At 34.7% G+C, this 27654-nt stretch overlaps 1 protein-coding gene across 14 annotated transcripts in view; it reads left to right on the plus strand.

Moving 5' to 3' along the window:
* LOC106878180 (uncharacterized) overlaps nt 1–27654 on the plus strand; it is a 103116-nt gene that overhangs the window by 71698 nt on the left and 3764 nt on the right. For 8 of the 14 annotated variants that reach the window (XM_052974735.2, XM_089337714.1, XM_089337715.1 and 5 more), the window contains 9 exons: nt 7623–7824; nt 9644–10200; nt 14140–14217; nt 15607–15656; nt 17371–17590; nt 18396–18704; nt 22949–23824; nt 25306–25443; nt 26206–26273. In XM_052974735.2, coding sequence (XP_052830695.1) covers nt 7623–7824; nt 9644–10200; nt 14140–14217; nt 15607–15656; nt 17371–17590; nt 18396–18704; nt 22949–23824; nt 25306–25443; nt 26206–26273 — 2498 coding nt within the window. The remainder of the gene's footprint in view (nt 1–7622; nt 7825–9643; nt 10201–14139; nt 14218–15606; nt 15657–17370; nt 17591–18395; nt 18705–22948; nt 23825–25305; nt 25444–26205; nt 26274–27654) is intronic. The other 6 variants (XR_016237452.1, XM_089337716.1, XM_089337717.1 and 3 more) reach the window with 3 other exon arrangements.

The raw sequence follows: 27654 nt of genomic DNA on the forward strand, positions 1-27654 counted from the left end.
CGTTGATATTTTCAAATCTAAAAGTCTCTGAAAGGCATTAGACATAGAGGAATACATTTTTAAGGATTATTAGTATATAAATGTACCATCTTTGAGAAGAATGGGTTTAATCTTTCTTTTGAAGCATAAGATTATGTCTTGACATTACTTAGTAGTAATCCTGGTTCATATTTTTTGACAAGGACATGTCATTCAAAATACTTCTAATAACCTATAGACAATATTCCCTTAAAGTACTTTGCTACGTCAGATTTGTCTTTATATTACGCAATGAGATGGTTGTGCCGTATGGAGTTTTTTAGTCAGTGTTTGTTAACATTTGTGTTGTGGAAAACTGTTTCATTATTTAGGCATTCATGACTGTTCATCTATTAATATTAAAGTCTTTCCATTTCATATATATGTATGTATATATATATATATATAATATATACTGTCTACAGACAAGACTGTAAACATACATTAATTCAATACTCTAAGATATTATGAGAGAATGTAGCTCATTGGCAAGCAGTGTAAGTACAATATAACTGATGGATATTTTGTCAGCTTGCCCTATTGATTGTTAAAATGCATCATCAACAGTCTACTGGGTTATACTCCAATACCCATATTACTTTCAAACAGCTTTCTAGAAAAGTACTGATAATACAGTTCTACATGATTATTCCACATTTTCTACTGTAGCTATACGCGTAGTATACTTCTCATTCTAAGCAAAATATACTTTTCATCATAACCACTATATACTTTTCATTATAACCACTACATACTTTTCATTATAACCACTACATACTTTTCATCATAAAACAGTATACTTTCATTATAAACATAGTATCTTATTGTTTAAAGAAATATATTCTATACACTGAGGTTCAAAAGTACTTTACAAAATTCATCAGGCATAACTGGTTCACCTCACTTACTTGCATGGTTTTCTACTAGATTTATGGTCACCTGCATCTTGTTCACATAGTAACTGACAATCTGCACTATTTATTTTTGTAGTGATTAACTTTCTGTGTCTCTCTTGTGCATCATGTTAATATGTTAAACTTTTGCATACTGTCTCAGATGGACATTTCCTTTCATTCTGTGTTAAAAGTTGCACCAATATTACATTGATTATTCATATTTTCTATTATCTCATACAATCTGTAATAATGTGCCTTCCTTGTACAGCATGTAACAATTTGTGTTTATATTTGCATGATGTGTGACAGCATCTACTCTGTCACTTGTAGCAATAGTCACTTGTTTATATTTGTGTGTGTATATATATATATATATATATATATATATATATATATATATATATATATATATGTGTGTGTGTGTGTTCTGCAGTATGTGACAGCTGGTGTCATTCATGTACAGTATGTTTTTGTCCTTTACTGTATGGCAATCTTTCTTATATGATACATATTAACTTTGCATTTTCTGTTATCTAATCCAAAGCAAATGTTGTGGAATCACCTTACTCAGAGAATGTTCATCCCACTTTTTACTTTATATCAAAATGGGAAAAAAAGAAAAAGAAAAAAATGAAGAAATCTCACATGATATTAAAACTAGTTTTGTTCTTACCCAATGTGTGCACTATTTAAAAAAAAAAAAAAAAGAAAATTCAGTCTTTATAAATGGGCCTTATAATGTATATTTATGCTGATATTTTTTTTTATACATGAAACAGTCTAAAGGAAATGAGTTTCTGTTATATCTCTAATTTATCTATTAGCTATGAAGTAAAAAATAAAATGAAGATTAAAAGAAAAAAAAAATGTGTTTGAAAAGCTTTCAGGTGTGTTGGTTTTAAAATGTTTGCCTGTGGATGTCTGCATTTAAAATATTGAGTTGATAACATTAGTAACATTATCGTTCATATCCATTGTTAGATAGAAGATATAACTTAATACAGTTATTATTTACTGTGTTTAAAACACCGAGCACAAATTACTTATATATGTATATATGTGTGTATGTCCCACTGTGTAGTACCTTGGGTAAGTGTCTTCTGAAGCCTCGTGAATAGATTTGGTATATGGAAACTGAAAGAAGCACATCATGTGTGAATGTTTTACATTTGTGTTTCCTCAAAAGATCACTGAGCTGCATGCTGTGATGGTGTCATATCTCGTGTCAACTTATCTTCCGCTGGCTTTGTATTTTGAAAGCCAGTGAAATAATGAGGTCCTTCACTTGAAAAACAAAGTAATGATGGGTGACAGGAAAGCCATCCAACTATAAAACAATGCCTCAATAATGTATCTGTCTTACACGTGGTAGGATGGGAAAACAGGCATAAGAATGAATGAATCAAATATATATATATATATATATATATATATATGTCAGTAAATAGTGTGGTTGTGTTAACCGCACATGGAGAAATAATAGGAAAATGAAGAATAAGGCAGAATGCTAAACTGGAAGCATATTTTAATAAAGATTTCAAATTGGAAGCATATTTTAATAAAGATTTCTAACCGGCTTTCATTGTGAAGCAAATTTTCAAGAAGGAGAATGAAAATGTTTTTTACAAAGAAGTACAAAATGAAGAAAATAATATATAAAAAAATAAATATACCAATACATTATATTGTCTTTGAGCTTTTGAACTTCAATGGTAATCCATGTATATAATGGTTGGAAAAATAAGGATGCATGAGAATTAAGAGTTGTATTAGGTTTAAACAAAGGCTTAAAAGTTTGTGTTAAACAGGAAGTGTGTGTAAGGGGAGACAAATGTTTTTTGTTGGAGTTATGAACTCTTTTTAAACAGGAAGTTTATGTCTGTGACCTTATTTCTCTAGGAACAGAGACTAAAAACATTTATCTCCCCTTACACACACTTCCTGTTTTGACACCACACTTCCTGCTTAACACAAACTTTTAACCCTTTTTTTAAACCTAACACAACTCTCAATTCTCATGCATCCTTATTTTTCCAACCATTATATACATGAACTACCATTGAACTTCAAAAGCTCAAAGACAATATAATGTATTGGTATAGTTATTTTTTTTATATATTATTTTCTTCATTTTGTACTTCTTTGTAAAAAACATTTTCATTCTCCTTGAAAATTTGCTTCACAATGAAAGTCGGTTAGAAATCTTTATTAAAATATGCTTCCAATTTAGCATTCTGCCTTATTCTTCATTTTCCTATATATATATTTTATTCTTCATTTTTTTACTTGTTTCAGTCATTTGACTGTGGCCATGCTGGAGCACCGCCTTAAAGGGGTTTTAGTCAAAGAAATCGACCCCAGGACTTACTCTTTGTAAGCCTTATTCTGTTGCTCTCTTTTGCTGAACTGCTAAGTTACGGGGATGTAAGCACACTAATATCGGTTGTCAAGTGGTGGTGGCAGGGACAAACACACACATAGACATATGATGGGCTTCTTTCAGTTTCTGTGTACCAAATCCACTCACTACTATAGTCAGCCTGAGACTATAGTAGAAGACACTTGTCCAAGGTGCCACATGGTGGGACTGAACCCGGAACCATGTGGTTGGGAAACAAGCTTCTTACCACACAGCTATGCCATGGTTTGTCCAATTTAATCAGTCTTGTCTCTTCAGAACACCTTCATCTGTTGTTGATACACCACTCACAGCATTTTCAGTTTTGGGTAGGTTTTCAAGGATATTGTGCTGTTCTCATGACAAATCATCTGAAATTATCAGCTTATCATGGTAGATTTCAACCTTGCTCCACCCACCCTTAAGTCCACATGAGCTATATCCAGAGATTAGGGTTGCTTATGGAATGTAAGTTATCTTGTGCTTTGTCAAAAAGTCGATGATAATGATTGGTAGAAGTGCAGGTGTGTTTTCATGGTGTAGCACTCAGTTTTTTTTTTGTCTGCACATACCTCAGGCTTTGTTTGCACTGCTTCTCTCAAATGCCTCAAGACATCCAAGTTAACCCCTTTCTTTATTGATCATCCAGCCACACAAAACAACCTCTTGTTTAACTACATACCACCAAACAAAAGCCAGTCATAACCTTTACAGTTAAGCAATTCTGACATGTGTGTTTTTGGCCAGAGAGAGAAATATCTAACCCAATCTGACAGCTGCCCATTTGTTTTACCATCCAACCATGCACATATGGGTTTCATTACTTGTTGCAATGCATGCTTTTTCAGGAGGTTTTCATCGACATTTGAGCAGTCAGGTAGCTTTTGATAGACTATAACTGTTCTCCTCCTGTTCATTTGCCAGTTGACACGGCACAAATTCTACAGCGACATGCTATATCACCAATTTTTCTTTTAAAATTATGTGGTACAATCTTCTACAGATGCCCGTTTCTTTGGAAATTTCACTAACAATCAGGTGATGATTTTCCTGAATTCACAGCGCATCTTTTTGCTATGCGATTGTTGTTTGTTTCCATGGAATGTCATCTGGATTTGTGATTGTTTTCAGTGGATTTCTTAATACTGGTACCACTTATGACTTTACATTTGGATATATATATATGTATATAATTTCTCTACTGGAAAAATGCAGTCTCTATAGAGACATGGAAGATAAACTGAGGTTAGTAAATCAAACTAACTGGAGTTTTTTTTATACACTCATGGAAATTAGCTGGCATTAATAACCAGTACATGTAACTATGGTACCCACTTGGATTCTATATCCCTACCACCCATAATTTGGAAACACACACACACACATGTATGTATGTGTGTGTGTGTGTGTATGTATGTATGTATGTATGTAAAGGCCTCATTATAAGCTTGTTGCAACATTAGAAAAGTCTCCATTAATGCTTTTCTCAATCTCAAACAATTTCATATAAACCCAATGCTCTTAAAAAGGTCCTTTTAAAAAGTTCAGTTTCTTTATAGACAGTCCTTATATTGTATGCTTATAGTGCAATTTTTTTTTTTACATATTAAATATGAACATTCGTTTTTTCGTGAAGAAGATTAAGATCTAAGAAACTCTTTGTTAGTGTCATCTTGTGACCTTGCATCTCGATACTTCCAGTATCTCACTTTTAGATTTTATTGAGAATTTGTGTATGGCTAATACATTATTCTATTAAATGAGTCAATTTTGAAGTTTAAATTCTTCTAGGAGGAATCAGATTTTGAATGTAAGATGAGACATAGTAAAAAACTTCTGCATAAGCAGGGCTTCTGTTTTGTCTTAATGTTATTTCTGTTGCTGGATTGAGTGAGTGTTTGGTAGTACTCGTTTCTGATGAATTAGAGAATTGGTGATTGATCACCGAGAGAAAGAGTATGAACTGAACTTCAGTTTTTTGGTTGTATGTCTCTAGTAAATTTTGTAAATATTTGAGGTAAAAGATTGTTTTTAAAAAATGTAGTAGTAAAACTGCGTATTTATTTAGTGTGGTATTTAAAGAGAGGAATTTCTTTTTCAAAACCAAAACTAGTTTAGTATAACAAAATTTAGGAATTTTAAGTTGAAAGCTCATCCAAAATTGTTTACTAAGTAACTTAAAGAGTTTGTATTCAACAAAAATGCTTATTGGCATGTTAACCACCATAATGTAACTGGATAGGAGGTTATTAGAGCTGGGGCTGAGGAATGTCGTTGTTGAAGTAACTGAAGCTGAAGAAAATGTTAGCTGTTGGTGGCACCGATTTTTTAAAATGTCAACATTGGAATGGGGGAAACTGGTAATGACTTTCTTTACTTAGGGTACTACATTACAAATCAATTAGGGAAGGGAAAGCAGATTGTTTGACATGACATTCATACCTTTGTCGAAGACATTAGCCATTTAAGTTTTACAATTACAAAGCTGCATCTAAGTATTGAAATCTGGCTGCACATTAGGAGCTTACCTCTTATTTAATCCTTTAGCATTTAACACAGCCTTACCAGGCCCAAATATTCTACATGCTTTATGTTCAAACAGGGTAGATCTGGCCTCTCATACCTACCCTACAATGTCATTCTGAAAAATAAACAATTACATCATCAAATCTCAAAGCTACATGATAGTGCATGATTAATTTAAAACAATGTGAATAAATAAGAAATGCATTTGATAAAGTGATCTGAATGCAAAAGGGTTAAAGCATTTATAAGTGGCAAAGAAAACTGTTGTTTGACCTTTCATACCTCTCCATGTTTACAATTTGGTAGCAGTAAATTATATATCTTAATTGTTCCAGTAACTCATGATGAGTATTTTAACCCAAGGTTGTTAACATTTACTGGAGTAGCTGAAGTGATAAATAGTCTTTTGCTTTGAGTTTCAATATTTTATCCTCTATTGGTTATATTAACAAACGTTTATTCCTGAATTGTGTAAATTGTTCAGCTTGGAGGTTTGTCTTCTTGTTCTATAATGTTCTTTGTATTTGAAGTTCTGAATATATTGTAATGGGCAATTCACATTGTATGATATTGTGGCTGTTGATCCCATCGGTGTTCCATCGTTAATTGTTTTTATGGGATTGATTACCTCTCATTTGTTTGTAGCTTAGAAAATAAATACCACTGAAGTATTGGGCCTCAGTAAATTGACTATACTTCTTGCCTAGATTTCGGCATCGATCCAGTACCGGACACGGATTCTGGATTATTTTTCCTGTTTTTTTTACCTAATTTTTGAGAGCTGTCAGATTCATTTTTAGTATTCTCATTTGTGAGAGAGCAGTCGAGTTTATTTCAAATATTCTTATTCTAAAAAGCATCTCTGGCTAATCGTTAAGAGAACATTGGTATTGCTTTGGTGGAGGTTTGCGCTCTCTGAGTGCTCTTGTTGTTGTTGTTGTTGTTGTTGTTGTTGTTATCAGGTGGTGAGCTGGCAGAATCGTCAGCATGCCGGACACATTCCGAGTTCAAATTTCGCCAAGGTTGACTTCGCCTTTTATCTTTTCGGGCTTCATAAATTAAGTACCAGTGAAACACTGGGGTCAATGTAATCAACTAATCCCCTCCCCCAAAACTTCAGACCTTTTCTCTATAATAGAAAGGATTATTATTATTATTATTTCTATTTGACTTGCTCTGGTTAATTCTGTAAGCGTGGTCAACAACTTGTCAAGGGTCTCACTCCACAATATTTAAGACCCAAATATCAATTTCAAAATCTTCACGGTCTCCTATGAACCAATTTTCTGAGCACCTTAATAAAGTGGTTTTCTTAGCCTCACTGTCTCCAACAAAGTAACTTTCTGAGCCTCGCTATCCCCTATTATTATTATTATGATGATAAATGTGAAAATATTGGAGTGGTAGAAATAGAACACCAAATTGTCTTTCAGATACAACTACTAGTCGTGTACTGATGTTATTTCAATTGGCTACCCTCCTTTTGTATAAGGTTGTGACAATCAATGTGCTTCTGTAATTATAGATATTACTTGTGCTATTATGATGCACACAATATAATGTATTATCAATTTTTGTTTATATGGAATGTTATGCTACTCCTGTAACAACACAGACTTGTTGAAAGGAGCTTTATGTTCATTTCATCCATTTAAACAATGTTCATCTTAAGCCCCCCCCCCCCACTTAATTTTACTTTGTAATTATCTATCTTTGAAACTGAGAAAATGTTTGCATTTGCTGTTTCTTAAAGCGACATTATTTTTGCATCTATTCCTGTTTAGATGGATGAGAAAAGGAGATTGGAGGAGGCTTCACAGTTGATACCCCTAGGAGGCTGCAAAGGTTACAAAGAAAAACACCCCAGTCAAGCACCTGCAGTCCGTCTCTGCAACACTTCTGAGGAAGAACTAGATAAGGAAACTGTCCGCATTCTCCTGGCTCGTCAAAAGCTGAAAGCAAAAAATGAGAAATGTAATAAACCAGGTTTGTAATCAGATATGGACTTTGATAATCTGTGTAAAATTTGTCTCCAATGGGAATTTATCGAGCTGTTCCTCACACTAAACACTGTCTAGGCCTTGTGAGTGTGCTCTGTTCCTTAACCCTAACCAAAGACAAGCCATGTTGCCTATCAGAGGTTGGTCTCACTGGTTAGTTAAGAAAGACTCTCTCTCAGGTTCACTCTGCATATCCCATGCGTTATATTTAATCTTATTTCACTTCAGCTGCTATATTGTAATTGTTGAGTATCATGGTATTCCTATCGTTCATTTATTTTTATAACTAAATACATCAAAATCATTTAAAGAAAATGGTAGAGATATTTTGATATTCATGTATGTTTGTCACTTCAGCAATTAATAAACAACTATTCACTTTTTTTTCCCTCCCTTCTTTCAAGCTTATTATTTGGTAGTTTGTTAAATAATATGCTTAACTAAAGAAAGAAACAATAGAGAACCCAACAATATCCATTTTAAACATGATTCCTGACCAGAAAATATAGAATAGAGATGATTGTTGGCAAAAAGTAATTTTCAAAAATGAAATCTTGTATCTTAGTTGGGTCATTTTAACAAAAAGAAACAAATACACTGGATTCTATTTGATTTCTTTTTATCATCATTTTTTATTATTAATGTGGCAGGCTGGTAGAATCGTTAGCACACCAGGAAAAATGCTTAGTGGCATTTTATCCATCTGTATATTCAGAGTTCAAATTCCACTGAGGTTGACTTTGCCTTTCATCCTTTTGGGGTTGATGAAAAAGTACCAGTTGTGTACTGGGGTCAATGTGATTGACTAGCACCCTTCCCCAAAATTCCAGGCTTTATGGCACTGGTAGAATCATTAGCACATTGGGGAAAATGCTTAGTGGTTTTTCTTTCAGTGTCCTTAAAATTGCTGGCCTTGTGCCAAAATTTCTAGGAATTATTATTGGTAAATAATTAATCAATTAATTGTTTGATTAATTGTTTGATCCTCATCAATAACATGACCTCATTACTCCAGGTTTGTCTCATCTCCAACATAAATGGCAGTGAAAGAACTGTGACAAATGGGCTGATTGATTGATTAATCAAGCAGTTGATTAGTCTACTGGTTGACTAAGTTGACTAATAATAAAAACAAATGAAATATAACCAGTGTGTGTACTTGTGTGTTTATTGACAAAATGATTCGCTAAACAGCTGTTTCAACACAGGATTTTTCAACACATCAAGAATTTTGCGAAATGAATATAAAAACAAAAATATTAAATCTTGGATCTTGGATTTAAAAAAAAAACTTAACCTTTGTCTTGAATTAATAATTACATTATCTTGTAGCTTTGGGATTTTGACAATGTGATTGCTTATCTTTAGAAGGTTGATGTAGGATTGGTGTGAGAGGCTGGATCTGGTTGGTTTGAATGTATAACAGTTAGAATATTTGAGCTAGATATGGCCAGTTTAACCCTTAAGCATTTAGATTACTCTGTCTAATGTAATGCTTGTTTATTTACATTGTTTTGAATTAATCATGAATTATCTTATAGCTTTGAGATTTTAATATGATTGTTTATTTTTAGAATGACATTGTAGGGTAGGTGTGAGATGCTGGATCTGACCAGTTTGAACATAAGAGGCAGAACATTTTGGCTGAATATGGCCGGTTTAAATACTAAAGAGTTAAAGAGAAAGGAAAGATAAAAATCAGACTTTTCTTTTCATTTTTGATTTGTAAATTTAGACAACTTTAGTTGATCTTGTCTGGTATTTTTCTTTTCCTTTCTATTTTTTTATTTTATTTCTATGCCTAGGTTGCCGGTATGGCTGTATCTGTCACTTGTGTTGGATTTCAGAGAATAATGAAGAATTAACTAAGCCTTGTGCAATTTCTACTAAGGCCTGTGATAAAGAATATTGCCGTTTAGGTTGCATCTGTGATAACAATGAAAATACGAAGTTGAAAGTAGACTGTGCTAAACCTTGTTGTGAGTTGACCTGTTGCTGTGATTCCCCCACTAAGAACTTGCCAACCGAGTCCAATAAATCAAGCCCCCCTAAAAATTTAGATTGCAACAAGACCGATACTGCCAAGAGTCCATTGACATCACCTGTATCTAACGAGTGTGTCGATGAAAATTCTTGTTCTTCTGTGCAAGACAAAGACAAGCTAACTTCTGCTGACGATACACCGTCGAACAAAGAGGATACCAATTCCAACAAAAGCAAACTTCCCAAGAAGGACAAATATGCTTCGCTTCCCAGACGGCAAATGACTCATCGAACAGCCAAGAATTTAGATGCTATCAGCAGAAAAGCAATGATGTTTTATGAAACAAGTGAAATGTATCATTTGAAAAAAAAGAGGAATGTTAGTATCTTCCTGAATTTCTTTCCATCTATTCTTTCAATTTCCTCTGTTGGAATTTGAAACACTTAAAGGGTTGTTATTAAGTTTACTAGGGTTGAGCTAAGCAATTCATTTGTAACTATTTCACTTTGTATCACTATTTCTTTCACATCATTCCTTTTAGAAATCTGAAAAATTTGTGTCACCGTCTTTATCATCATTGTTTTAACATCCACTCATCCATGTTTGTATGGGTAGGACAATTACCAAATCATATCCTATAACATTTATCAATGTGCTAATATTGACAAATTGTTTAGCCTTTTAGCTTGGGTCATTCACTCCTTAGAGTTTGCTGTTTTTAAAAAAACATAATTGCTAATTGAAATATGATGTTATTTAAATGCTATATTGAGTGACAATACATTTGGTCTCTTTTTCTCATATTTATATCATATGACATCATTATAATAGATCAACATTATTCATAATTTAGCTTTCAAATCAGAGGGGTTTGAGCCCTGTGGTCTTTTAAAATTACTTAATGTTACTTCAGTAAGGAAATCTTGGCACTTTTATAAACATAAACTGTATTTGAACTCCCATATTTATCATCATCATCATTTGATGTCCATGTTCCAAGCTGGCATGGGTTGGATAGTTTGCCAAGGATCCAGTGAGCTAAGGACTGCATCATACTCCAGTGTCTGCTTTGGAATGGTTTCTACGGTTGGATGTCCTTCCTTGTGCCAATCACTTTACAGAGTGGACTGCGGGCTCTTTCCATGCCACTATTGAGGTCATTATGCAGCTCACAAGTCAACAAACCCAGAAAGGGAGTATGTTGCCTCACTTTATGGTAGATGGGGGTTAAAAGTGTGAAGGAAGAGGGTTAGAATAGAGCAGGTTCTTGCTGTAGAGGAGCTACATGGCTACTCACATTTAGGAAAGTGAGTGAGAATGAATTAGAAGTATCTCCAAAGAGGTAGACAGTAGTGATGAGATGTCCCGTTGGCGGGTAGAGGGAAATGGAGGTTTGAAAGAGTGTGTGGTGGGGAAGAGGAGATAGGCAACATCTGTAAAGATTGAGGGGACGGGGTGCATGAGTTGGAGAGGTTACAGGGATACTAGGAAAATGGTAGGAATGGTAGCTTGACAGTGGCGAGAAGAGAAAAGAGAGCTATATATTGTGTTTGTGTAGGCTGCTGGTGCAGACTAGAGAGTGCCAAGATTAGATAGACGAAGTACCTGACATGTCAATTTTTCAGTTATGTTGTGGCTGTTCAACTTAAATGGACCATTTAAAAATATGTTAAACTTAAATCATTGAGTAGAAACAAATGGCTAGTAGAAAAAGCACCAAACTTTGGTTTCATTTGCTGCTCTGCATATTAATTCTTCTTTCCTAACAAAACAGCTATTTCCTTGAACAGCGACAGGTATGTTAAGTAATAAACTAGGTTTTCAACTGTGTTCTCATATACAATTAGAATGTATTTTAATTTTCCTAATTCACTTGGCAAAGACATGTACATTACATTATATCTCTCTTTCAACTAGAAACCATGGGGTTCTTACCTACATAAAAAATAATTAACTTTGCCAGAATGATTTTCCTTTCCTTACTTGGCTTATTTTTATCAAGTTATATTGAATATGACATTATTATTCAATATATTTGTAAATAATATCATTCAGTTTACTGCATAATAAACATAATGTCATTATTTAATTGGTGGACCAAGCATTTCTTGGTAACCCTAATACATGGCTTCCATTCCTCTCTGTCTTTCAGGATGGCACATTTAAGCTCTTGAATAGTGCATCCTATGTCTTTTAGTATTCTCTACCCTGTTTACCACGACAAGGTTTCCACAGAAAAATATTACCAAGCACTAACAAATAAATCTTAGTCGGTGTTTTTGTACTGTCTCCGTGATAGTCACGTGTTTAGGGTAAATATAAATAAAATGAAATATATTAATTACTGTCTCCATGATAGTCACGTGTTTAGGGTAAATATAAATAAAATGAAATATATTAAATACTGTCTCCGTGATAGTCACGTGTTTAGGGTAAATATAAATAAAATGAAATATATTGAATACTGTCTCCGTGATAGTCACGTGTTTATGGTAAATATAAATAAAATGAAATATATTAAATACTGTCTCCGTGATAGTCACGTGTTTAGGGTAAATATAAATAAAATGAAATATATTGAATACTGTCTCGTCACATATTGAATGTATAAAAATTGATTTTAAAAGAATATTTACCCTTCACATTAATTAATTACATAATATTTAATGACCAGAGGTAGAGAAAGAAGGCAATAGGAGTTATTTTTGCCATTCACAAATATATTCGCTGTGTTAAGTGAAATGGCAATGACAAACATCAAACCGAGATCATGCAATCAATTTGTGAGGAACTCACCACCTTTGTTTAGTGAATAAAGCATTATTAGATATCTTGAATAAAACGAGTGTTAATATATTGGATAAAGCATCAGATATGGTATTGGATATGATATGAAATATAGTATTACTAAACATGTTGCATAGAGAATCATAAAAATATATTGGATATCTCAACTCTAAATAATATATAAAATAAAGTATTATATCACCATAAACATTTAGAATTCTCATTCAACTTTAAATCTGCTGAATTTAGAAGTCTTTTATCATTGGTATTTATCTTGGCTCTTTACATTTTTGAATCTATCTACAATGTACATTGTACGTTGTCTTTCTCCAGTCTTCTGTGGCATGTTATCTTCTTTTTTAAATGCATGAAATGTGTCAATTCGTCTGCATGAATTAGTATGCTAGCATGGTATTTTGAGAGTTAGGAGTTATATTCATTAGGCATTAGGACTGTTTTACACACACACACACACACACACATATATATATAGTCACACAAAGCAGTGTTGAATAAAATACATGCTTGTACAATGATATTTATTTACCTCATTTGTGTACATTCAAAAGTGGGAAGAAACCTCGTGTCCCATAAATAGCTACGAGACAAATTTCTCCTCTTAGAAAACATGTCTGTACATACATTAAGGTTGTCTATGAGGAGAAATTCCATTTAAGACTAGAGACTTTTCTCGGTGAAAGGTCTTCCTACATTGGAATGTACATGAATGTATAAGATATCACTATTTGTGCACGCGCGCACACACACACTTTATTTGTGGCTTAAGGCTACCATTGTTTTTATGGTAAGGAAGCCCTTAACAATTATCGTACCTATTACATTGAACATCAGTGTTTGTCTTGATTTCTGATTAAAGCACCAAGACTTGATAAGTGTTAAAGGCTTTCATAACATGAAACCAATGGTAGCCTGAATCAACAAACCTTTATCCACCAATGCTGTGTTGAGCACTCATTCTTATTGTTCAATATGTATAGTGTGTGTTTGTGTATGTATATAAAGCACAGTAATCTCAATCATGTAGCATCTTCTACTCAAATCTTTTAAGTACTTGTTCTTAACTACCATGTAAATAGCTTGTGATTCAACTTTGAGTAAAATAAAAGTGACAACCGTAATTTGTGTTGCATTACAAACATGTTTTTACTTTTCTTGTGAATAACAGTTTACACTTTTAAACAGCAGTAAAACAATTTGTGTGCTGGTTTACTCTTAAGAGATCCAATAAGTCAGCAACTAGCTGTACTCATGCACATTATTGTGCTAAAGTTTGAAGTGGCTGATGACACCTCCAAAAGGTTGGAACAGCTAGCGTGCCGACAATATCTTACTTGGATTGTTAAAATTGTAGCTTACTGTGCCTTATGTATATGTGTGCTAATGTATTGATTGACAAATAGTTTATACAGTTTTCAGAAAGTTCTTAAAGTTCTTTTCCCTCATCTCAAACTTCTTTTTTCTTTCTTTTTTTCTTTTCTTTTTTTTTATGCTTTTGTTTTCTGAAACCAGCAATCTTCATTGCGCTCGCATGTTGCTGGATCCAGGAGAAAGTTTTCTTGTAAGAGCACAAAGTCAGTGCAAGGCAAGGTAATGGAATGGTTAATTTACATAGATACACTAGCTGTGTTTACTGAGGGGTAACAACACAAACATTTTTTTCTTTTTTTTTTTTTGCCACCTACCTATCATATAAAGAAAAATTAGTTTAAAATACTGTCATAGCAAATCACATAGTTTACAACATACATAACATCCAATGTTTAAACAGTTTTGTATACCAGAACAACATAATGACCTTCAGATAATTAAGAGTTACAAAATTACAAGAACAATTTTACTTAATCACTAATATAAAGATGTAATTTGATTTCAAAATAAATAATCTTAAGCCCATAATACCATCTTGTTCTCAAAATGAATTTCAACAGCCTGAGTTAAAGCAGCTTAGTTTCTCTAAGCTAGTGATTCTCAATCATCAGTGTCCTTATGGCCCTTGGGGGTCCATATAAGATTTTGTTGTTAAAATTTAAGTGCACCTTGTAAAGAGCATGCACTAGGCTCAGTGGATTAGGATGCTTAAATTCAGCTTAAGACTATGTATATATCACTCAGTAAGACACTTGGTGATGATTGAACAGCAAACCAATTGAAATCTAGTTTAGATATAAATATTGTAATAAGATTTTTGGGTGAGAGTTTTATGAAATCCACATAGATTAATTTACTGTAGGTTGATACAAATGAAATAATTCATACATCTGCTTGTGTGTGTGTGTGTAATTTTAAGAGTTTGCATATATGTATGAATATGGATGTTATAATATTTGGATGCCAGTTTTACAAACAAAATGAAGGACACTGAATATGTCAAGTAAAGATTATTATCACCAACTCCTACATTTTCTATTTCATGAGATTTTTGTGTCAAAGAGACTTTAAAAAAAATGCTTTAACATCCAGCTGGGTTCATTGTTTATAGGAAGAGCATTGTGTGTGTGTGTGTGTGTATATGAACTAGTCAGTGTTGTGTTAGCTTGCATCCTGATATACAGTATATATAAATCCCACTTAGTGCCCTGATAAAGGTAATAGAAGACAAAATCAAACTTCTGTGGTGTATCCACCCTTGAATCAGTGTATGACAAGAAAGCTCTCAGTGTAAAGGTGCTTGCTTTTATTTGTATCACTTATGTATGTTTGTATGCACATATTACTACTCTGCTGTCTGGGGTAGGGGTATGGTTCTCCCCAGCTATATATTTTTTCTTCAGTGTGTATGGACGTGGGTAGTAGTTATCTTTATATATCTCTTCAGAGTGTATGATAATGGGTGAATCTCCCTGTTTCTATATCTTTATTCAGGGCATATGCTTGCATGTAAACAAGGAATAACAAATAATATCATTAATTTCATGAAGCATTATTTTTCATCGTTTGACAATTCTATATTGGTAACTTTTCCACTTCTTGCTTCAGGCTTCTGGCAGTGAGAAGGAGAATTCCAAATCTTCAACACCATTTAAACGGTATACCAATTATTTATCCTCCCAACTGCAAATACTTGTCACTTGTTCTGATAACCTTTCTACAGTAACGAAGCTACTGACGATGTTGTACTGCAATGTCAGTTAATTTGCTGATTAATATATTTCAATGGTGGTTTTTTGTTGCAACTGTCTTGAGTTGCTTCAGAATTCACTTTGGCTTTTTTTTTAATATGCATCAATTAACTCTGTTGTTGAAGGGTTTCTGAAATTGATTTGGTTTCTAATCTACCCTTAATGGGAGAAACATGATGACACTTAGCGCTAGAGGAAGCCTCTTCCGGTGTAAGATGGTGAGGCAGAGCCTTTTACATATAGACTTAGAAACATTGAAAGGTTCTGTATATAAGACATTCCTGTTCTTATAAGATGGCCAGCTTGCTGATTTTGAATCAACATAGATTGTTCAGAAGTTTTTCGCCCATGGCCAGCTTCTTTTGTAGCTATACTTTTCAAAAACATGTACCTATTTTAAAAATAAATGCTAAAAAGTTTGTTGAAGTAGATTTAACTACTTCATTTATCAGATCAAGTGACTACATAGAATCACTCTTGTTAACTTGAACCTCTTATCCTTAGAAACTCACAATGAAATTTGTTTTCTTAACCAGTTTTGCTTTCAAAATACCTAGACTTGAATCTAATGGTCTTATTTTGATGAGCATTGTGATGAATAGAGCAAAACAAGACTGTCTTTGCTTACTTTAATTATTCAATAGATCACAGACATTGCAGAAATGCCTTCCATTCTCATCTGCAGAGAATAAATCTATAGCCTGAGATGGCTGGATTAAAAGAATTAGGAAGCAATATTTATCAAATGGTGTTGTCACTATTCTATGTTGCTGTTCATAAAAAATAAATGTAGTCGACTATTATCAGAAATGACTTAAATTTTCCTTTCCACTGACTTTTATGTTTTGAGGGTAGGGGACAAGTGTAGTGACTCAATGTCCAGGTTTTTTAGTTTTTTTTTTTTTTTGTTTTTTTTTTTGGTCACTGTTCCCTTTCCCCCTCCAACATACAACTGGTACGCTATCCCAGTTGGATGTACAGTGAACTCTGACAAGACTTAAACTCATCACCATCATCATCATTGACATATCATTGTGACCATCACCATTTCATTTATTGTTTGTTTTTCCATGCTTACATGGCTTAGATAGGTTTGCCTGGTCACAACTGCCATCATAGCAACACTTCTGAGCTATGGTGACATTTTGTGAGTGAGCCAGTGCTTGTGTAACTGACAACCTTCCACAAACACCAACCACAGAATGTGAAGACTTCACACCATAAAATAGTAAGTTCAGAATTATAATACCACTCAGCTACCTTTTTTTTCTCGTTTTAAACTTCATTTTCTGTTAACAATGTGTGTTGGTTTTTTTTTTTTTATAATGTTTAGTGTCAGCTAAGAACAATGGTGAGTGTGTGATGGGATGTAAACTGTGCTATTCATAGCTTCTAGACAGTTCTCTAAGTGTCAGTGCCTGATGGGATGTAAGACTGTCACTGTTGTGGTTATTATGTGATGAGATATAAGCACTATGTCACAGATACCTACTGTACTGGTCTGCAGTGGTCAATATAGAATGGTATGGCTACTTTATTGTTGGTTATTTCTTAAAAATCTGTTGCACTCTAAACATACCTATATATATTTCTTTTTCTGTTTGTTTATTTCTGTTCTTAGAACGTATTCTCTTCGAGGAAGCAGCAGCAGACATCTGAGTACTGAAAATAGTGAGAGATCAAGTGAGCACTCTGGCCACACATCAGATCCTTATGCATACCCAGGCCAGAGTATAGAAAACTGTGTTGTTGAAATTGACCAAGTTAATGGTAATAAGCACTGTAAGCAGTTTGGTGTTGTGACAAGAAAAATGGTACCCAAGGAAGATACAGAAAATTATGTACGTCATCTGTTCACTTCTTCTTTCATGTCTCTAAGTTCAGTAAAATAACATCCAACTAAAATACCTCAATGTGGTTGCTTGACGATCACCAAAGAGGATTTAAACTGGCCATGTCCAGCTTCAATATTCTATTTGTTTTGTGTTCAAACCAACCAGACCTGGCTTCTCACAGCAATGTCATTTTAAAAAACTAAACGATCATATCATTGAAATCTCAAAACTATGAGATGATACATGGATTCAAAACAATGTGAATAAATAAGCATTTCATTTGATTGAGAAATCTGAATGCTAGAGGGTCAAACAGCAGAGGACTCGGAATGAAGCCCAGTATATACTACTTGCAGACATCACCTCTTCATTGGTTACACATATCTCACAAGACATTTATGTATCTGTAGTTTACTTAGCAGCCACCAGACTCTGGAATGAGGATCTGTCAAACGGTTAAAAATACTATGTAGAGTGGTTTACTCTTAGCTAAATATCTCTGCTTATTTAAAAAAGAGAGCATCACTGGTTCCCTATCCAAACATGAAGCACCTTACATTTAACAGGGTAATCTGAATACTAAAGGGTTAATCACTTGAGATGCTAACTATGATTCTAAAGGTACTTGACATAACTGAGGTGGATCCTCTATTTAACAAAAAAGCTAATACAGTGTTTATATGGTAATGAGAAATGCTTCTAATCAGGTTGATATTCTGCCCAATTTTCTTAGAGAATTAACTATATTCAGATCAATGACAACCACTAGAATTTTATGTATTAAAAAATTTATTATTTTTTATGGTTTTAGAATGTTGGGAATAAAGAATTACAGCAAAATGCTAAGGAAACAAGCATAGCGAAAAGATTACGTATGACCAGTAGAAAGCCCGTTTATCACAAAAGTTGGTCTCTCAGATCAAAACAAGTAAAACTGCTAGACGCACGTACCCAGTCAATGAGACGGAGTAATCAAGAAATGAAGGAAGGAGCATACATTACTCAGTCTGGCTGGCTGCTAAGGTCAAAAGAGAGATTAGCAAAGACAGTGAAGAAAGAACCAGTCCAGGAATTACCTGTTAGAAGGTGCCATACTCGATTGTCTGAAGCAGGAAATGAGGTAATTCAATTTTTATGTTTGTCACATCTTACACATTTTAATTTAGTAGTAATAGTAGTAGTAGTAGTAGTATATCTATTTTGTAGTTTTATATCAATATGTTCATTATTTTGTACTTTGCTTTCTCCATGCTGGCGTGAACCAGGTGAGAATACCTAAGTCAGTATGGCCAGTGCTCTGTTCTTTTTCTCTTTCTTTCACTGGCTTTTGTGTAGGCGCCTAGCCTAGTGGTTAAGGTGTTGCAGTCTTGATCGCCTGAATTGTGGCTTGGTTCCTCGACTGGGCAGCGTTATTTTGTCCTTGAGCAAAATACTTCATTTCATGTTGTTCTAGTGCTGTGTGGGAACCGGCATGCTAAAGAATAGACCCAGTGTTTCTTTTGTGTGTCTTGAAAGGTGACTGAAAGAGGTTGAGGTAAGATTTGCGCTCTGACCTCATAACACCCTCACCAGCAACAACCTACCCAAAAGAGACCCGTGGGTCGTCACCTAAGTGGTGCAAAGGTGCCATCTGCTGGGAGTAGTAGGGAATTACCAACAAATGCTGGATGCAGTGACATGCTGTGACAACACATACCACCATACTACTACTGCTACTAATGGTCTCCACATGTCACAAAACTAGGACATTATTTTATCATCATTGTTTAACATCCGCTCTCCATGCTGGCATGGGTTGGATGGTTTGACATGAAGCTGGCGAGCAGGGAGCTGTCCAGACTCCAACAATCTGTTATGGCATTGTTTCTGAGGTTGGGTACCCTTCCTAATACCAACCACTTGAGTGTGCTGGGTGCTTTTTAAGTGACATTGGCACTTGAATGGACAAGCCTGTATGTGAGGAAGAGAGAGATTTTACTTAGCTTGACATGCCTTATCAAGTACAGTAAATTGCCATGAGACACAAACAAGGTCGCTGCTTTTACGCTCAGTGATTGATTGTTTGAAGACACCTGGAAACATAGAAACACACATAGACATACAAGTACCCACAACAGGCATGAGGCATTTTGGTATAGGTGTTTTGGTGCCACTGATTTGACACTGACATATTTAGCATCAAAAGCTTTATTTCCAGGACATTTTGGCACTGTAGCAAACTCTACTCCCAACTCCTGCTTCTTTGGCAATACCCTACTATCTATATTATGGCCTGCATACCTTGATAGTTTACTCTGGCACTTGCTCTCAACTATCTCTTTCTTCTTTTATTCTTCCATCCCATTTATATTCTGATCCCTGTTCCTTTGTGTACGCCCTAACACTTCAACACCATCTCTATCTTGCACTCTTGCTGTCTTTATCTCTCTCTCTCTCCTCCCACCTTTCTCTCTCACTATTCCCTCTCGCTGGGTAACCATCTCATTCTTGATTCCTCTCTCCGGCCAGGTAACCATGTACCTCCTCTACAGCAAGACACCTGATTCTGCCTCTCTGTCACGCTCTAACCTTTCATCATCTGGCTCAAGATCACTTCCTCCAATGCCCTCTCCTCTTTCAATGGATCTTTGGTAACCCTGCCAGTGCTGGTGCCCCGTAAAAAGCATCCAGTCCACACTGTAAAGTGGTTGGCATTTGGAAGGGCATCCAGGTATAACTGAGCTTGTGTGTGCTGGTGCCATGTAAAAAGCACTCAGTCCACACTGTTGGGTGGTTGGTGATAAGAAAGGCATCCAGCCATAAAAACCATCCCAAAACAGACTCAGAAGTCTGGTGCAGGCTCCTGCCAGGCCAGCTCCTGTCAAACCGTCCGACCCATGCCAGCATGGAAGGCAGACGTTAAACGATGATGATGATGTGTGTGTCTTTGTGTCTGTGTTTGTCTCCCACCACTGCTTGACAACTGGTGTTGGTTTTTGTTCTGCATCAGATCACTACCCCTGGCTGGAGAATCCATAATTTTTCCACCTTTTTAATGACTGATTCCTCGCCACATAGATGGGATCTTTCAGTTCTGTTTTCTCTCACTGTTATCAGCTAACCATTGTTAAGGTTGTGTTTGCACACATTTTGACGTCTTAAATAAGGAAATAACCTTGTTTAATTTAGTCCTAGTTACACAGTATTAAAAAAAACTATATATTCATGTTCTTTTAATCATCAGCTTGTTCAATCTGGGGTTGATAGTAGATACAGTAAGTTAGGGCATTGAAATTATGACAGTATTGATGCATGTATTTTTATATAGGAAAGGGACAGATAGCATAAAGGTCAGACACCTTAGAGATCAGGAGTGTCTGTAGTAGATTAAATCTTCAGAGAGGAATAATGTTATATCAGTAACGATATATGATGTGTGTGTGTAATAATATATCACAGTACCAAATATAGCTGTATGACAATAAGCAATGTAACAAGAGTTGGTTATCTTATAACCGTTCAGGCATTAACAATCCAATACTCCAGTGTAGAATTAATAATGAGACTAACGTCCTCAGAGTTTGACCTCAACTGTCTCATCTCTTTATAAGACTCTTCCAGTTCATCGACAGTCACGTGCAGTGGGGGTGTCAGTTCACTCCACAACAAATAGTTTGATTGGTAAATAGTTTAGTGTTGATACATTCAGTATCAATACTAAACTTTTGATTATAGTATAATTTTGCAATATTTTAGTAGATATTTAATGAAGTGATCACATTTGGTGAAGATCTCTGATCTGACATTGTCTGCAGATTTCTAAAAGTTTATTAAGTATGAGTCTATTTTTTGTTACACATAGCCCACATTTTGTATTATTTCTCTATGGAATGTATATTTTGGAATCTCCCACTTGATTTTGAATGTGGATACTATGTTCTTGAAAGCACCAGATGTAATTTGATAGTTGTGTTGCATTCTTATTATATTATTTCTGAAGGAAAATGTAATCAAAGTGTTTATTCTTGATGTTTAGGTTTGGTTTAGTTTGTGGAGGTGTCTTCTTCTTAGATAAATCTTTGAGTGTTCCATGATTGTTTAAGGAAACATGTATTTGTATTTCGGGACATGTGCATTTAGCATTGGTTTATATATTTAGTTTATGTTGGTGGAACAGCTGTTACCCACTTAAATGTTATTACTAGTAGATGGATATTTGTATTGTTGGTTGATAGAGAAGTGCTTATTTTATTTAGGCTAGGAAATTTCTAGCAATGTTAGACTGGACATTTAAGGAGACAGAAGGTGTGAACCAGATAAGATCGTAATAATTTTTTACCATTGCATAGCAGAAGGTTAGCAACATATGTGATCTTACCTAAGTCCACTTTGTATCGTTGTAGCTGAGGGCTACATTATCATAGATATCTTATGATATTATTAATCAGGTTTTGGTAAATAATGGGTGGATGGTAGAAATCTATATTAACATGTTTTTTATTAGGTATGTTATATGGTTTGTATTCTATCTATGGTTATGTATATGAAACTATATTTTTATACTAATAGATATCATTTGATATGTTTCACTCAACTATGTTGTGAGAACTCTGATCAATGAGTTTGTGTAAATACCTATTATCTGATATATATATGTGTGTGTGTGTGCCATTGTCATGTTAAAAGTACTCAACACTCACTGTAAAGTTGGTGTTTGGAAAGGCATCCAGCCATAGAAACCAAACAGATCAGACTGGAAGCTGGTGCAGCTCCCTGGCTTGCTAGCTTTAGTCAAACTGTCTGATCCATGCCAGCATGAAAAACAAACATTAAAGGAGTTTGATGGTGGTGATGATGATATGTATGTAGGTGTATGGTGCAGGCATGGCTGTGTGGCTTAAGAAATTTGCTTTTGCAGCCACATAGTTATGAGTTCAATCTTGCTGTTTGGCATCTTTGTCTTCTTCTGTCATTGGTCAATGTCTTGTGAGTGGTAAATGGAGTGGTAAATGGAAACTCCGTGTGTGTGTGTGACTGGTTGCATTTTGCAATGTCTTTGTGTGAAACCGCTGAAACAAAGGAGTGCCATTACGTTGACATTCCCTGTCATCATGGTGTAGCTTTTAGCTTTTGCAGACAAGTACGATAAAAAAAAACAAAAAACCTCTTACTTGAAAACAGGTAAGGGCTAGTAGCAAGAAGGGCGTCTAGCTGTAAGATAATACCCTATAGTGGTAGCATGGAAGAAGGCATTAAACATATGAGTTAATGAATGGATGGCATCTAAAGGTGCTTGAAGAATACCTTCATTGAAATCTGCAGTTAGAAACAAATCTCAAATTATCCTAGTTTTAAGTTTTGTTTTAAATTTTATATATTTTGTAGAAAATAAAATCTGAATACAAGAGAACTATGAAAATTAGGTCCAGAAAAGCAAGTTCAGGTGTAAACTGTACTAATAAAGCAGTCAAGATGAGGATGAAGACAGAAATAAGAGAGTCCCCACAAACATATCACAAAATTTTACCCACACTTTACAAAAATAATCAATCATTAAATGATGCGATGTCAAATAAGTCCCAATCATCATCTCCAAACACATTCCAAAACTCTGGAATAGTAAATAATTCTGATTTGGTTTCTGCAGTTTCAGAATATGATGGAAACACTATCATTCCTAATTCTTCTAGCAATGTCTCCAACAATCATGTTCAGTTGGTTTCCATCCCCTTTCCAACGAAACATACAAACCAAAACCCTGCAGATATTTCTGAATGGAATTCTGATGTAGTTGCACTTCCTTTGTCAATTCCAAGCAACACCTCTTCAGTGTCCGATAACTGTACTATGGAGAATTCCACTTGCAATTTACCAAACTCTGTGAGAAACAACATTGTTGTTACTGCTGTCAATCAAAATAACACAGATGTGAATGACATGGTAGCAACTAATTCACAACTCCTTCCTCAGAATTTGTTAACTGCTGAAAGCAAACACGGGTCAGTTTTAATACCCTATGACACCTCACTTTCTAGCAGTGAAGCCATAGTTGCTGACCCATCTACTGACAGTCCTGATGACAAACAATGTGTCACTAGAACAAGTATAAGAGAAGATAGTCATTTGGCTGAGGCTGCAATGACAGCATCTAGCCAACAATATGAGAACTTGGATAATAAATTTTCAACAGAATTACATCAGCTGAAAATAGAAAAAGTTGATCCAAATTCAGAATCACAGTCATTGATAAAATACAAACATGTGAGTGTATATATTTTAATTTCATTTATGCATAAATTAACCCGAATTTGTTAGAACAGATGCTATATATACTCTGCATGGTTATTTTTATTTAGCATGATATAGTTTGTTGCTGACATCATGTGAGTTGAAGTATGCATGTAGTAAGAATTTAAAAGCTACTTTCTTAGTAACTTTTTCCTTTGAATCGATTACTGCAGAAATGAATTGTCGTGCAGGACATTAACAAAGAAGGAGAAAATTACCTTTGGTTTATTTTTATACACCTCTAAGACGTGTGACAAATTTTCATTAATTTGTATTGTGCATCATTATTGTATGTGCTTCTGTATATTTATGTATGCATGTGAGTTAGTGTGTGTATTTCGTTTTCTAGTTTCTTCAAAGTTGAATTCCAGTATTTATGGTATACCTGTCTATTGTGCATGAAGTTCAAATGATAATCCAATAATTTGCACAATTCTTTTATATTAAAATTTTGTTGTACAATTATGCAATAGATTTAGTTAAGAACCTTTTGTTAAATTGTTTTCCAAAAATTACATTAATATGATGATACATAAAAACGTTATAGTTGTTTTATGAAACCAGTCTAAATTCACAATTATTTTAGAATTTAATTGAAACACATAATGGTTGTATTTTGGTTCATATAGTAACAAAAGGGTTAAATGAATGCCAAAGTAGGCATGGTTGTGTGATTAAAATGTTTGTTCTGTAATGGTGTGTTGTTTAAGTTTCAAATACTTGCATGTGTTAGAAGAAATTTGTTGAGGTAGTTGTTCATACATGTACTCCCGTGTCAGGAGGATTTTTGAAGGATTTCCTGTAATTCAATATGTTTTGGTAAGGACTAGCATATTCTCAATATATCGAAATCTTTCCTTCTTTACTAAATCGATGTGGTTTGGATCCAGAGTTTTCGTGCTCTTTGATTACACTGAATGTGTGTTCATTCGTATGTTTAACATTCATTATTTATTTGAGGCTGGGATATTATTAGAAGGCCCTTACTCATTGTCCCATGCAATGAATCTGAAACCATGTGTTGGTGATGTAAACTTCTTGACCACACAACCGTGTGTGTATGTGTGTGTTCATACACACACATGTATATAAACACATATACTTACACACAAACACACACACACACACACACATATATATATATATATATATATATATATATATATATATATATATATATATATGTTCTACCTATTAGTTTAATTATTCTAAGTAAAATAGTTAAAAAGAAAGTAGCTGCCACTCCATTTATTAAATGTATGCTTTGTAATAGAGTTGCTATTCAGTTTTGAAGCCCCTCTTCCAGCAGTTCATACAAATTTTGATTTCACAAAACATACTTATTTTTCATACATGAATTTGTATCACTTTGTATCTCTTATTTGTGACTTGTAGAACTCCTTTATATACCTTGTAAATTTACAATGTTTTTGTTTCTTTTTAATAATCTTCAGATTGACAATCTAAGTTACAAGAATGATTCAGGAAACAGTTCAGCTACATCAGTGCCAAATGGCGTATATTTGGATGTTCATTGTTATGAAGACATAGTTGCTGATGATGAAGGATACCACAATGCTTGCAACTCTAGTGTAAGTCTCTGGAATAATCTTCCATGTAACATCTCCAAATTTCATTAAGTAAAAGAAGAAAAAAAATATATCTATGTGTCTGTGTTTGTCCCATACCACCACTTAACAACTGGTCTTGGTGATCCTACATCCCTGTTACTTAGCAGTTTGGCAAAAGAAAGTGATAGAACAAGTTCCAGGCTTTAAAAAACAAGCCCCGGGGTTGATTCATTCCACTAAAATTCTTCAAGGTGGTGCCCCAGCATGGCCACCGGTTAATGGCTGAAACAAAAGATGAAAAAAACTGGTTGTATGGTTGAGAAGCTTGCTTCCCAACAAGTCCAGTCACACTGTACAACACATTGTGCAAATGTCTTCTATTATAGCCCCAGGCCATCCAAAATTTTTATAGGTTGCTTTGGTAGGCACCAACAGGAAGAAGCTCATTGTGCATGCATGTGTGTGTGTGTGTGTACCCTTGTCTTGACATCATTTGATGGTTGCAAATGAGCATCACCATTATACAAACAATGTTGTTCATTTTTAGTTTTCCATGAAAAACATGTCTGACCATGGAGGAAATATTATCTTACTTGGAAATGAGACAGAATTGGTGACAAGAAAGGAAACAAAATGAAGAATATATGCCTTAACAACTCCATCCGACCCATGCAAACATGGAAAAATGAATGTTAAAATGATAATTATGATTATTTGTTATTTAATAATTAATAATAAGGATTACCATTAATAATTATGTAACTGTTCTCTTTAATTTTCCAGTCCACAAAAGACAAGAGAAACAGCAAAAGGTTCAGGAATGATATCCAGCGTTCACGTCATATGTCTCGGTTGGTGATATTTCCTCTTTTATGAAAAATTTTTTTGGTTTAAACCGAATTATTGCAACAACTCAATACCAGTAATACATAAAGGTTGTCAGACTTTTACATTAACTCGCAGTAGATTGGTTCATAGACATATGGTAAAAACATTGATGTGCTTATAAATATAGGCAAATCATCATCATCATCATTTAACGTCTGCTTTCCATGCTAGCATGGGTTGGACGATTTGACTGAGGACTGGCAAGCCAGAAGGTTGCACCAGGCTCCAATCTGATCTGGCAGAGTTTCTACAGCTGGATGCCCTTCCCAACGCCAACCACTCCGAGAGTGTAGTGGGTGCTTTTTACGTGCCACCGGCACGAGGGCCAGTCTGGCGATACTGGCAACGGCCACGCTCAAATGGTGTTTTTACATGTCACCTGCACGGGAGCCAGTCCAGCGGCACTGGCAACGACCTCGCTTGAGTGTTTTTTCACGTGCAACCGGCATAAGTGCCAGTAAGGCGATGCTGGTAACAATCACGTTTGAAAGGTGCTTTTTATATGCCACCAGTCAGCTGCTCTGGCAATGATCATGTTCGGATGGTGCTCTTAATGCTCCACTGGCACAGGTGCCAGTCATCGAATTTGTGAATTTGATTTGATTTTGGAATATATATTTAAGTGTGTATGTAGGTGCAGACATGGCTGTGTGGCCAGAAGCTTGCTTTCCAACCACATGGTTCTAGGTTCAGTCCTTCTGTGTGACATCTTGAGCAAGTGTCTTCTATTATAACCTCAGGATGACCAAAGCCTTGTGAGTGGATTTGGTAGTCGGAAACTGAAAGAAGCCCGTTGTATATATGTATATATTTATGCGTATGTGTCTTTGTGTTTGTCCACCCAATAAAAGAATGTATGGATGTGCATGTGTGTGTATGCACATCTATGCATATTTATACATGATTGTTCACAATTGTATAGCTATCATGTTTTTCTATGGTCATAATCTATTCTACAGTTATTCTTCCAATCCTGTTCTCCTATGCTGAATCAAGATGTTATAAAAATTAAAGGGAATTAAGATGTTCAAACTGGCCAGGTTCAGCCTCTCACACCAACCCTGTATAATAGCATTCTGAAAATGAACAATCACATAATCAAAATCTCGAAGCTACAAGATAATGTATGATTAATTCAAAGCAATGTGAATGAATAAGCATTACATTTGATAGAATGCTACAGGGTTAAACCAACCATATCTAGCCTAAATATTCTAGTTGTTTATATTCAAATCAGTCAGATCTGGCCTTAGACACACCTTCCCTACAATGTCATTCTAAAAATAGACAATTGCATCATTGAAACTTTGAAGCTACAAGATAGTGTATGATTAATTTAGAATA

Source organism: Octopus bimaculoides, chromosome 19, assembly GCF_046866305.1.
Source record: "Octopus bimaculoides isolate indiv1 chromosome 19, ASM4686630v1, whole genome shotgun sequence".
NCBI lineage: Eukaryota > Metazoa > Mollusca > Cephalopoda > Octopoda > Octopodidae > Octopus > Octopus bimaculoides.